The sequence below is a fragment of the Cydia fagiglandana genome, chromosome 24 (assembly GCF_963556715.1).
Source record: "Cydia fagiglandana chromosome 24, ilCydFagi1.1, whole genome shotgun sequence".
NCBI classification, from domain to species: Eukaryota; Metazoa; Arthropoda; class Insecta; order Lepidoptera; family Tortricidae; genus Cydia; species Cydia fagiglandana.
Genome location: NC_085955.1, coordinates 4264882 through 4278107, shown reverse-complemented (window position 1 = coordinate 4278107; position 13226 = coordinate 4264882). Strand labels below are relative to the sequence as shown.

Below are 13226 nucleotides of genomic sequence, written 5' to 3'. Positions count from 1 at the left end.
ATCATTTGTGGCTTATATTTGAAGTTATCGCTTACGGAAAATAAAAACGCAAGATGGTGATGACAACCATGGTATGGTAATGACTCTTTTATGGACGGTGATGACATTGCATGTACGGTAATGACGATTTGGGAACTAATTTACATATGTATTAAAAACGTGTTAAAAAAACAAAAACTTTTTTTAATTGTCATACTTTAGAACTTTAAACACATTACAAATAACATGTTTTTGAACATAAGACAAGCTACATAAATTATTTTTAGAAAATTATAAAAAATACATTTTTTTCATATAAATAAATATATAACAAGTATTATTATTGTATAATTTTAAATAATTTATGTTCCGAAATAGGCAATTTACGTATTCATTTATTTTTTTGGATTTTTTCAATGTTAAATCATATTAACAATATTGTACTCTTATTATCAGTTTAAACCCGCATCTTCTTTTATCTACTGCATAACTTGGTATTTATGTCATATTATAAAATTACTGGCTTACCAATGAGCTTAATTTTTATGATATATTACTTTTTTTTGATAGTTTGATTCATTGCACAAGTTTGTATTTTTGTTGTTTTATTAATTAACTTAAAAAATTGCTATAATGATTTAAATTCATATATATGTTGTTTAATAGAGTCTGTGCGGAAAGAGAAGAGTCGTGGCAGAAACGGGAACTAACATTTTAAATTTTATATGGCAATCAAACCTTTGACACCTGTCTTGTAAAAAGTAAACAAACTTCTGTCAATGTATATTTTTATTAACAAAAACCGCAAGTTTTATGTATAAAATATTTTCAAAACACGATAAAACCGTACATAAAACCACAAAGAAAATTATATTTAACATTGTTCGGTTTTGTCAGCGGGAAGAAAACGGCTAAAAGCCGACTATCAACTTACAAAAAGTCGCGGAACGTGTTTCCGCTATTCACGGGTATTGATGTTGTATTTAATATTAAATACTTACCTATTTAATAAGCCCCCTAAGTAACTTGTCTCCGGTACATAATCGGTAAGTATATTCATTCAAAATATATTAATTTTCATAAATCTGCAGGTCATTCATGATCTTTAAAATAACTGACAAATAGTCTTGATACTTGCCATTTTATGCATATTTATATGTAATTTCTTTTTCAGGATTGTGTAAAAGTACCTACGGTATCTCGAATAACGCTACGTCTTACGTAGGCGAACAACGCGCGTACGCGGCGCGGCGCGGCGCGGCGAAAGCGGCCGCCGCCGCGCCGCACCGCGCCGCGCCGCCTGACATTCGCGTGCAAATCGCGCCGCACCGCGTTCGCAACGAGATCGCTTACGTAGGACACTTCTATGGGCATCAAAGGATTGATTTCGCCGCGCCGCGCCGCGTTCGCGCGTTTTTCGCCTACGTAAGACGTAGCGTAAGAGACCGCTAAGAAGGTGATATGCAATTCGTAATCTACGTGCCGGATTCAAGCACATCCAGTTCAGATGAAGATAGTTCTATGAGTGTCCCTGGTTGTTTTGAAGCTAGTTCAAACATAAGTGACATTGAATATTTTAATTCAGACTTCGATTACAAAGAATAAAACTTTTTCTAATAAAATATTTTTTTATTTGTAGGTTCTGTTAGTTACGAAATTATATTCAGGGTTGCCAACTCCAATTTTTTTTTACCCCTGAGCTCAACTTAAAAACCCCTAAAACTGTACTATTATTTTGGAAAACCCATTAAATAAAAAATAAAAGAAATTATTATAGATTTTCCAAATTTAGAACATTATTATGATTTTCAACCGGTTCGACATTTTAATGATCATACATATGAACGTTATACATAGATGGTCAAGAAAATCTTGTCAGTAGAAAAAGGCGCGAAGTTCAAATTTTCTATGAGACGATATCCCTCCGCGCCTACATTTTTTCAAATTTGCCGCACTTTTCTACTCTAAAAAAACCCCTAAAAAAACCACTAAAAATATTTAGCCACCAAAAAAACCCCTAGCTGGTTTAATTTCCCCCTAAATTTAGTGGTAAAACCACTAAGTTGGCATTCCTGATTATATTTCATATTTAGCAGTGACTTTTCGGCGAAGTGAAATATCGTGAGATGAGAGAACCAGACATATCCCAATAATGCCTTCCTACTTATGCACTATTTTTATTCATATTCATATTTATTATTAATAATGTACACATACATTACAAGTCAAGTTTACAATGGGTGAAATATATCCGAGATAAAATGACAGTTCTATTGCCCAATTTCTACCCGATCTACCCGGTTTTAATAACTGTTGGACTGCACAGATTAGGCAGTACATAAATGAGACTCGTATCTTGTTTGGTACTAAAATTACAGTTGTATTGGGCAGATTCTTAAATAGTTTTAGCAGTTTTGTCAATCGCAGTCACTTTTTAGTATCTGAGATATAAAAACAAGTGTGTTTTAAAAAGAACACTAGTGCCTGCGCTAAATCAGAGGATTGAGTTGACGAGCGGACACCACCACCAGGCTCCGTTTAGTAAGCCGTGGTAAAAAACCGGAACAAAAGGGATTCAAGTATCATGACCTATAGTGTCGTACTATAATCACGTGACCAGTGTTGTCAGCATAGCAAAAACCATAAAATAGCACTGGCGCGCCCTCAAATCCCACGACTCTTCTCTTTCCGCACAGACTCTAGCTAAACATTAATATATAATCAGTATTTTACAAGTTGCAAGACCCCTACTTGTTATGCATGTCATAAGTCACAAAATGTTAGGTATTGGGTCCGGTGACTACCCAATGGTATAATTATTAATTCCTGTAATTATATACATCAATTAATATAATATTATCAAAAAACATAAAGCCATCACGATAGTGAGCCAGTACCGTATCCTATGGTCGCTTAAAACTTAATATATGTTGCTTGTTTAAATACTTTGTTTTAACACGACTAACATGCAATTACAGACTCTAAGTTGCACGATTTACATTATTAGATTATAAAAAAAAACATTTGTATGTTCTAAGTTCTAAATGACCTAAATTTTGCCTACTTCAGTCAAAATGTTAATTAAAAACGAAGCATCCTCTAGTGTGAAAGAAATAGTTATATCTTCTTCTACATTTATTCTACATTTATAAGGTAGACATTATATAGTGTTAGAAGACATAGAGAACGTTTTTCAAACATACAGCTTAATTTCATAATGAATTATAGCAAAATAACTAGAAAAGTTTCTGAGAACCGTCATCACCATACACATGAAATCATCACCGGTCGTCATTTTTTCCCGGTGATGATGGGTATGGTGTTGACGATTTGAGAGTTTCTTGTTTTTATTTCTAGAATACGAATAATAGTAGTTAATGTCTATGCTACACAATAAACTTCATGTAGTTTACCATTCATTTCAGTAATTATTTCTAATATATCATTTGTAACTTTTTTAAACCAAAGCATAACGCTACGTCTTACGTAGGCGAACAACGCGCGAACGCGGCGCGGCGAAAGCGGCCGCCGCCGCGCCGCGCCGCCTGACATTCGCGTGCAAATCGCGCCGCACCGCGTTCGCAACGAGATCGCTTACGTAGGACACTTCTATGGGCATCAAAGGATTGATTTCGCCGCGCCGCGCCGCGCCGCGTTCGCGCGTTGTTCGCCTACGTAACGCTACGTCTTACGTAGGCGAACAACGCGCGAACGCGGCGCGGCGCGGCGCGGCAAAAGCGGCCGCCGCCGCGCCGCGCCGCGCCGCGCCGCCTGACATTCGCGTGCAAATCGCGCCGCACCGCGTTCGCAACGAGATCGCTTACGTAGGACACTTCTATGGGCATCAAAGGATTGATTTCGCCGCGCCGCGCCGCGCCGCGTTCGCGCGTTGTTCGCCTACGTAAGACGTAGCGTAAGACGTAGCGTAACGGTGATGATGCTCTGTTGTGACAAACTACGTTTTACAGTTCGTAATATTTCTCACGATTCAGTGATGTGACTTTATAGTGAAATCATTTTTGGCATTCTATACTAAAGTGAAAAATAGGGCAAGGACCTTTAGCGGTATTTCGTTGTTCATACACCGAGATAAGCTCACATTGACATTACCATGACGGTGTTGACGAATATTCGTGACAAAATTTTAAATATTTTTAAATGTACTTTCTCGGTGAAGGAATTATTGCATATTTTTTCATGTGTTAAACAACAACATGGAAAAGATATAAGTAAAAGAAAAATCGCAATCGTACGATAGGTATGCTATAATTTTCACTGCAAACAAAAAGGTTCAGATTTTTCCGGTCGACGGTGATGATTTTAGACACATAAAACATTTTATATAAAAAAAACGATTAAGTTATTGGAGATGGTAATTGAAGGAACATGAAGATAATAGTTCTTAAAAACATATAAAAAAGTTGCAACTCGCACAACCTACTAGTTTTTTTTATAAAGACCGAACCATAAGTTTTCGCTGGATTTTGAAATCCACCCCCCTACGTTTATTGTTCTATTTGACGGCGCAGCAACTAGTATCATTTCTCTCTCCTCGCTCTTTTAATATGCCATTTGTCAAAAAAGGACAACCATACTGCTGACAAGGTGAACTTCAAATCAAGTGTTGCCTTTTTTGATGCATCCAGGCTGTGTATGCGTGCGTAAAAACGTGTATGTGTGCTCTTTTACGGATGTGAAAAGTCGATTTTAATCATGTTATATATCGATAAACGCTACACAGCGGAACGAAATAGCTATTAATTGAAGCTTCAATATCTTCGTTAAACATATACATAATTGAAATGCTAATGAATAATAAATATATTAGAATATAATAAAATATTTCAATTATTGCGGAACACATATCTTAGTAGGTATTTATGTATTTTAATTAAATATCTGAACTTTCCCTTGGTTCCCTGCTGGGGCGTGACGATAAAATTGTGATCTGATAACCACAATAAAGAATAAAAGCGTTTTTGTTCATTTTAGATATCGTCAAACCTTTGAAGTAAAATTAAAATTGTAAGAAATGTCGATAGTTTATCGATATGACTTTATCGACATGGCTACAGCAAGGTGGTGTTAAATTGTTAATCGTACACTAAACAAAAGTGGCAACAGTGACAGCTCGCTGAGACACCGTCTATATATATATTATGTCTATGGTAAAACCCATCTAAAAAAAGTAAAACCCTCAATATAGGGTGGCCATCCTACCGGTATTTCCCCCGTGGTCCCGACTATAAGTGCCGACTCCCGTCACACGCGACGTGACCTATTTTTTTTTTCAGAAATTCAAAACATATCGACATGAGAGAATATCTCTATAGCGCCCTCCAGACTATGCGCGTGAATCGCGGGCGAAGCCGCGAACGCGAGTGTGGAGTCTAGTTCGCTGATATGCGAAATCGACTCCAGACTCGCGTTCGCGGCTTCGCGCCGCGATTCGCGCACGAGTGTGGAGCGGGCTTATCACTCATACGCCTTTATTAAGTAGCTAACACACTATCGCACCGCACCAAGGTCATTGTGGGACGCACCCATAAGTAAAAGGGAGAAAGCGATATCTCTTTCTCCCTCTTACTTATGGGTGCATCCCACAATGACCTTGGTGCGGTGCGGTAGTGTGTTACGGCTCTTAGAGTAAAAGTGAGAAATACCGGAAAATTGCGAAATCCGGTGTTAGCAGTAGCCCTCAGTACTTATTTGGTTGCGCCATAGACATAATATATATATAGACGGTGTCTCAGCGAGCTGTCACTGTTGCCACTTTTGTTTAGTGTACGATTAACAATGCGGCCCACGTTGCTGTAGCCATGTCGATAAAGTCATATCGATAAACTATCGACATTTCTTGCAATTTTAATTTTACTTCAAAGGCTTAACGATACCTAAAATGACCAAAAACGCTTTTATTCTTTATTGTGGTTATCAGATCACAATTTTATAGTCACGCCCCAGCAGGGAACCAAGGGAAAGTTCAGATATTTAATTAAAATACATAAATACCTCCTAAAATAGGTGTTCCGCAATAATTGAATTATATTATTATATTATAATATATTCATTATCCATTAGCATTTCAATTATGTTTATGTTTAACGAAGATATTGAAGCTTCAATTAATCGCTATTTCGTTCCGCTGTGTAGCGTTTATCGATATATAACATGATTAAAATCGACTTTTCACATCCCTAAAAGAGCACACATATACGCTTTTACGCACACATACACAGCCTGGGCACATCAAGAAAGGCAACACTTGATTTGAAGTCCACCTTGTCAACAGTATGGTTGTCCTTTTTTGACAAACGGCATTTTAAAAGAGCGAGGAGAGAGAAATGATACTAGCTGCGTCGTGAAAGAGAACAGAAAAGGTTGGGCCCATAGACATAATATATATATAGACGTTGTCTCAGCGAGCTGTCACTGTTGCCACTTTTGTTTAGTGTACGATTAACAATTTAACACCACCTTGCTGTAGCCATGTCGATAAAGTCATATCGATAAACTATCGACATTTCTTACAATTTTAATTTTACTTCAAAGGTTTGACGATATCTAAAATGAACAAAAACGCTTTTATTCTTTATTGTGGTTATCAGATCACAATTTTATCGTCACGCCCCAGCAGGCAACCAAGGGAAAGTTCAGATATTTAATTAAAATACATAAATACCTACTAAGATAAGTGTTCCGCAATAACTGATATATTTTATTATATTCTATTATATTTACTATTCATTAGCATTTCAATTATGTATATGTTTAACTAAGATATTGAAGCTTCAATTAATAGCTATTTCGTTCCGCTGAGTAGCGTTTATCGATATATAACATGATTAAAATCGACTTTTTACATCCCTAAAAGAGCACACATACACGCTTTTACGCACACATACACAGCCTGGATGCATCAAGAAAGGCAACACTTGATTTGAAGTCCCCCTTGTCAACAGTATGGTTGTCCTTTTTTGACAAATGGCATTTTAAAAGAGCGAGGAGAGAGAAATGATACTAGTTGCTGCGCCGTGAAATAGAACAATAAACGGGGGGGCCTTGGTTGGGCCCTTGGGTTGCGCATTATTTGGCTGTGTATTAAATGGACTTGTCACTATGACATTGACACTTGAAATCAAATCAATGTCAAATCAAAATCAAATAATCAAATCTCAACTTGCTCTCAGCGTATATCGGGCCTTTATTTCGTTACAAATAATAAAATAAAAATAGAATTTGCTAATTAATGAAATAAACCCTCAACATGACGGTGAAACCGCGAGACGTACCGGAAAATGACGATGACCCCGTCGAAAACATGCTGAAGAAAACCGGATGCCTTGAATTACATTACAAAGTGCAGGTAATTGTCATTTCATAGATTTATAAGTTTATGTATCATTTATTTTGCTTCTACACTGATGTCCTATGTAAACCACTTCGTTCGTTCGTCTTTTTACATATCAGTGGTATATCAAAGACGCATATAGACTAATAAACATAATAAAAAATCTAAGGTATGGGGAAAACCGGTATAAGGTTTACTCGGGTAATTCCCAATGTCGAAAACTGTCGGATAATTCCGAAAAGAGACTTTTATTATGATGGAATTTAGGGTGATTTTCATCTGATTTTCGGAATTATCCGACATTCGGTATTATCCGAATACATCTTATCTAAAATTTGTTAGGGACACAGTCGACATAAGGCAAGAACACTCGTATTCGTATATGTACGTCGATTAGATACATTAAATAGGGCAGTACTTTGCTTTGTTCTACCAAACTTCTGTTAATTATGTGTTCAAACAAGAGTTTGAAGCAACGCAAACAGCTTGTAGATAGGGTTTAGTAGGAACTGGGCTATAACCTCGAAAATCGAAGTTCGCAAATTGCGGGGATCTTTCTCTTTTACTCCAATGACGGCGTAATTATTAGAATGACAGGGAAAAATCCCCGCATATGCGAATTTCGGTTTTCGGGGTAGCCCCTCTGGAGTCTTCAGCTGTATTTGAAGTAATCGACACGTTTTAACGAGGCTCCACGCTTAAAATTCTCAGTCTTAAGTCCCAAGTCAAATCATTTGTTGAGTCTTTTATAATTTCAATTCAAAAGGACTCAGGCCTCTGAATAAAGACTGGCAATTTTGTAGGTTTTAGTTAAAAGTCACAATTGTGTAACAAGTAAAGCAGTGTTATTGTATGGTTTGTATGCCTAACTCGTTAATTTTACTTATTAATTCTATCTCAACAAGTAAAAAAAATCAACTCTTAAACCAGAGAACTCAAAAGACTCGAGTGCTAATACTAATTGGAGACGATCTTACATTATGTTCTACACATATAAACTATTTTTTGTATCTTATCCACCAGGAGTGCATAGCCACCACGAAGGATTGGAGAAAATGCCAAACAGAAGTCGAGGAGTTCCGCACTTGTATCGGCAAGCACAAGCAGGAGGAAATAGCCAAAGCCAAGAACTAACTCTGAGGTGCAGCACGGCACCGTAAACATCAAATTTCTGTAAATAAATAAATAAATATTGGGGACATCTTACACAGATCGACCTAGCCCCATACTAAGCATAGCTTGTACTATGTGTACTAACGAAAAATTTATATTTTATGAAAATATGAAGAATTGGCTTAGGCACATTAACAATGATTTTGTGTAATAACTTTGTTGATAAATTATTACCAAAGTATAAATTAAAAATAACTCATGCTCTGATGTCTCTAAAAATATCCGCTTGCATGACTGATACTGTGCCTAAGGGTGGTATTCCATCTGTCCAATGTCATTGCGTCTCACTCTCTCATTGAGCAAAATTGTGAGACGCAATACACATTGGAAAGATGGAATATCACCCTAAGATGAATAAGATTTTATTAGGAACTTTAGTGGAATTTTTGTAAATAATCTACATAGTGCAAAATATTGGAGATACAGCTCTGATAACAAACCTTGTTATCACATAATATCATTATCATTTGTCAAGCAGGCCCTGCAGGCAGTTGCAATAACTGATAATGCCTGTATGCAGATCTTAACGAATATTATAATTTTAACACATTCATTGCCACCCAGCCAATCAAGACGTCCGCGCCAGGCCACAACAATTTCATACAAAAGCAGTAGTACCACGATCCCGACTATCGGGTCGTCCGGCCTGGGAACGAAATCATAAAATACCCGATAGTCGTGTCTTCGGCACTGAATGTGTTAATGAGCCATCTACTTCAGCTGTTTAAATGACAGCTTCAATATTTAGCACTATCACTCGCGTCTTAAGACAGTCTTACAGCTTGGTAAAAAAAGAGTAGAAATTAAAAAGTGGCAACACTGTAGTGTCGTCCCGTTTTCTTATATAGATTGATTTGAAAGGGACGACACTACAGTGTTGCCACTTTTTAATTTCTACTCTTTTTTTGCCAAGCGGTAATTCTTATGTTTGCTTTCCCAATTACGTGTAACATTGCATGTAGCAATGTTGAAATGTCTGTTATATTAATATCTTTAAAATATTGTTATTTTTGAAATAAAAATATGTAGTTAGTAAGTTTTGTAGTTTTTGTATGACAATATTTAAGTAAAAATCTTTCCTTCTAGACTGAGAGTCTTTTCTGACACGCTTTAATTTAATCTTTACCAAAAAAAGTAAGATAAGTAACTTATTTGCGAACACAAACAAATCAACCAACACCAATGAAAATATCTTACTTTGGTATAGAGGATTTTACAGGAAATAAACTTATTTATTTATTTAAATAATAGAAAAGAAAAGAAAGAAACAGCTTAAATTAGAAAAGATTTATTAAATATAATATAACATTTAAGCGAGGATTCTGCTCTTGTTGCGGAGAGCTGTGTAGGCCGTCAGCACCGACAGAGCTGTAGCGAGCACTTCGGAGTTCACCCAGGGGCCGGAGTAACCTGCCGGACAACAAATACTGCTTTATGCAACTGATACATTATGAGAGACCTTAACCTTTTGGAGCACCGCACCACAGGTTTAACACCAAAGACTGGTTAATCGGTCACAGACCACAGAGCAACATAGACCAACGTGCATATGCATAAAGTTCATATTCAGGTTTGACACTTCGGTGACGTGGCGTCCGCGTGACAGCTTTTGTGTTTTTTTTTTTCTGGCTTACTCCCTGCAATTTTGCACAGGGTGAATTTGCCAATGTCGGTGTGTTGTGTTTGACACGGCCAGCTTTTGTGTTTGACACATTAATACACTCCCTTCGGTCGTGCTTTAATTTATCGCCACTCGTGTCGAATTTCCTCTTTTTCGCACTTGTATCGTAAATAACTATTACAGTACATATGGTGCTACTTTACCGCCCTAGTGCGATAATTGGCACAGTACGTGTATATGTCGAAAATTTAAAGGGCCATATGTGACGTTCCACGGAAAAGGTACCTAAAGACGGTCGGCTCTTACGACACGTAGCAAAGCATTATTATTGGAGCGTCGTTAATAATAGCGTATAAAGTGCTAACCGCCATAAGGTACCTTTACCCGTGGAACGTCACATATGCACTGTAAAACGTACAATACACGTGCGAAAAGGTAATTCGCAACTCGTATCAATTTAAACGCTCCCTTTGGTCGTGTTTCAATTTATCACCACTCGTTGCGAATTTCCGCTTAAAAGTTACGTTTTTTTTCTGTTTATTTCTCACTACCCACATGGACGCTTTTCTGTTTCGCCCTAATGACTGACTGATAGAGAATGGCTGTAGCGGCATTATGTCCGCCTGTTGTACTTTTTGTATGTGCAATAAAGCTTGTTGTCCTACGGCACCCCAGAGGTGCAAAGGGCCTTCACAAGCTCGCGCCACTCCTTCCTATCTTCAGCGACCCTTCTGGCCTCGCTCCAGCTCAACCAGTAATAAAGTTTAAAAATAAATAATAAAGGCTGGTGGTACTCACTGCCGGGGTGGGTCAACTGTACAGCCAGTAGCGGGGGCACGGTAGCGGCGGGGTCGGCGCGGCGGGCGCGGCGCAGGGAGGCCCAGCCTTCCTCGTCCAACACTCGGACCTCGTGCGTGCCAGAGCGGGCGCGAGCGGGCTCCTCAGTCCACGAGACCTGAAGACATCAGTAGAAATTAATTAGATTGAATAGCTTCAGGTAAAACAATTCATTAAGTGTCACGTATGCTAGGGTCTCCTATACGTACAATCAAAGATATGTTCTTTAAAAAAAAACTTTCTCTAATAACAAGAAATTTTACATCAAACATTTTTAAGTAACATATATCTATGTCTGGTTTTCGTCGCTAGGAATGATAACATGTACAAAGAAATTAGGGTGATCAAAGTTTTACATACAAAACTTATTAGAAAAAGTTTTTAATAATAGACATAGATATACACATATGTATTGTAAATATTTATGCCAAATTTCATACTCACATGAAATTTTAAAATGAGAATGTAAATTGTATGGGAGTGGCTTTTGGCAGCGAGTTTGTGTAACTTAAAGATAGACGCAGACAGCAAATGGATCATTACGGTAGCTTTTATTTTTGTTCTAAACTCTAGTATAAACAGAATCAAACTTGATGAATGTTTGTCCTTAGAGAAAGTCTTTTCTTAGTATTTTTTTAATTATAAACGGAGGAAGTTCTCAAGTCTACGCGTATTTCTTTAATGTATGCTCGTGCATAACTTTTTACAGAGTAGTCCGATTTTGATTATGTACACTTAAATTTCATCACAAGCTATTGGCACTTAGCTAGTATGCTATAGAGGGATGCGGGCAGAAGACAGATCTAACTGTATGTCAGTTTTATTTATTGTAAGATACAACAATTAGGATCCTTTCTAATTTCACTCTGCACAGATCAGAGAAGTTTTATAATCTTTAACTCTTTCTGATACAAATAATAAATAAAATAAAAATAAAATAAAATAGCCTTTTATTTCTTGCAATTATGACATTTTAGAATAGTTTTTAAAGTTAATATTTAGCAACGGGGTTCTTGCTAAATATTAACTTTAAAAACTTCGCAGGTGAAGGCCTCCTCCAGAGTTTTCCACTCATCTCTATCTTGAGCTATTTGCATCCAGTTTTGACCAGCGATATTTTTTATTTCGTCTGATACAAATAGTATGACTTAAAACAATTTAAACGAATTTTAGTACAGTTCTTGCGATTCTTGGCTGTTATTCTACATTACAGAGAGAGTTTACAAAAAAGTATTCGGCGAAATAGAATATTTTGAGGTTACTAACCTGATATTTGTTCTCTCCAATACGGGCAGCAGTCAGCGGTTTCCCCTCAACCTCAGCATACAGAGCGTAGTTCGGAGGCAGAGGATTGTCACACTTCAGCGTAAACTCCGTGATATACGCTATTTGTGTCACCACGGTCGCATCTAAACTTGTGAACGAAGCTGCTTCGACTTGAGGGTTTTGGCAGCTTTGGGCTAAAGCTCCGCTCATAGAGCAGAGGGCGAAAAGGGCAATAACGTATTTTGTGACCATTTTGCTAACTTCTTTGTGACCTTTATGTCTTAAACTAAATAAAATCTAATGGGAAACCGTTCGACGTCTCCCGATTTTGATGAATGTCGTCCACGTATTGAAGCGTTCCGAACATAACGTCAGAAAGAGAAAGTTCATTTGTCATATTATTAAAATTTCCTTTCTACTTAGTTAATAGATAGATTAAAAAGCTACAAAAAATATTAATTAACTAATTGCGCTACAGTTCCTACTAAATAGTAATGATTTTATCACTGGTTATTTTTGTAAACATTAAATTTAGTTTTACTACCGTTGTATAGTAATTTGTATTCTGAACGTAACCTAAAACATCACCGATGACGTTGGCCAAAACGCCATATCTTTATGGCTGCGTTCGATAAATCGATATTAGCAACAAATATATAATACTTATATTTTTTGTCAACATAAATGTGTCATCATCATCATCTACAAAATTACATTATGAAAGTATGCTATTTATAAAAAAATACCATGAGAAATTAATTATAGCGTGCCAATACGATAGAGACTTCCAGATACTCCACCCGAGCTTTGAAAATATTGACAGTCTTTAAAGCCAGTCCAGACGGGACATATTTTCGCGCAATTTGATTAAATTGGCTGATCATTGGGTGTGGGCCAAAGAATATAATACGGTGTGGACGCAAAACCAAAATTGGCTCGCCCTCGCCGATCCCACTTGATCCAATTGTGACATTATGACCGATCAAATAGAGGTGCGGA

At 37.1% G+C, this 13226-nt stretch overlaps 2 protein-coding genes across 2 annotated transcripts; one reads left to right on the top strand and one right to left on the bottom strand.

The window, feature by feature from the left end:
• The first annotated feature begins 7129 nt into the window (after positions 1 to 7129).
• Positions 7130 to 8958, top strand: LOC134676297 (cytochrome c oxidase assembly factor 4 homolog, mitochondrial). Its single transcript, XM_063534672.1, has 2 exons — positions 7130 to 7345; positions 8354 to 8958. Exons 1-2 carry the CDS (start codon positions 7247 to 7249, stop codon positions 8462 to 8464), a joined length of 210 nt encoding a protein of 69 aa, XP_063390742.1. The 5' UTR covers positions 7130 to 7246; the 3' UTR covers positions 8465 to 8958.
• Positions 8959 to 9775: 817 nt separating this feature from the next.
• On the bottom strand, positions 9776 to 12592 carry LOC134676287 (translocon-associated protein subunit delta). Its single transcript, XM_063534660.1, has 3 exons — positions 12228 to 12592; positions 10923 to 11079; positions 9776 to 9913 (listed from the first exon to the last, which is right to left on the bottom strand). The coding sequence occupies exons 1-3, from the start codon at positions 12477 to 12479 to the stop codon at positions 9813 to 9815; spliced, it is 510 nt and encodes a 169-aa protein (XP_063390730.1). The 5' UTR covers positions 12480 to 12592; the 3' UTR covers positions 9776 to 9812.
• Positions 12593 to 13226: the final 634 nt, after the last annotated feature.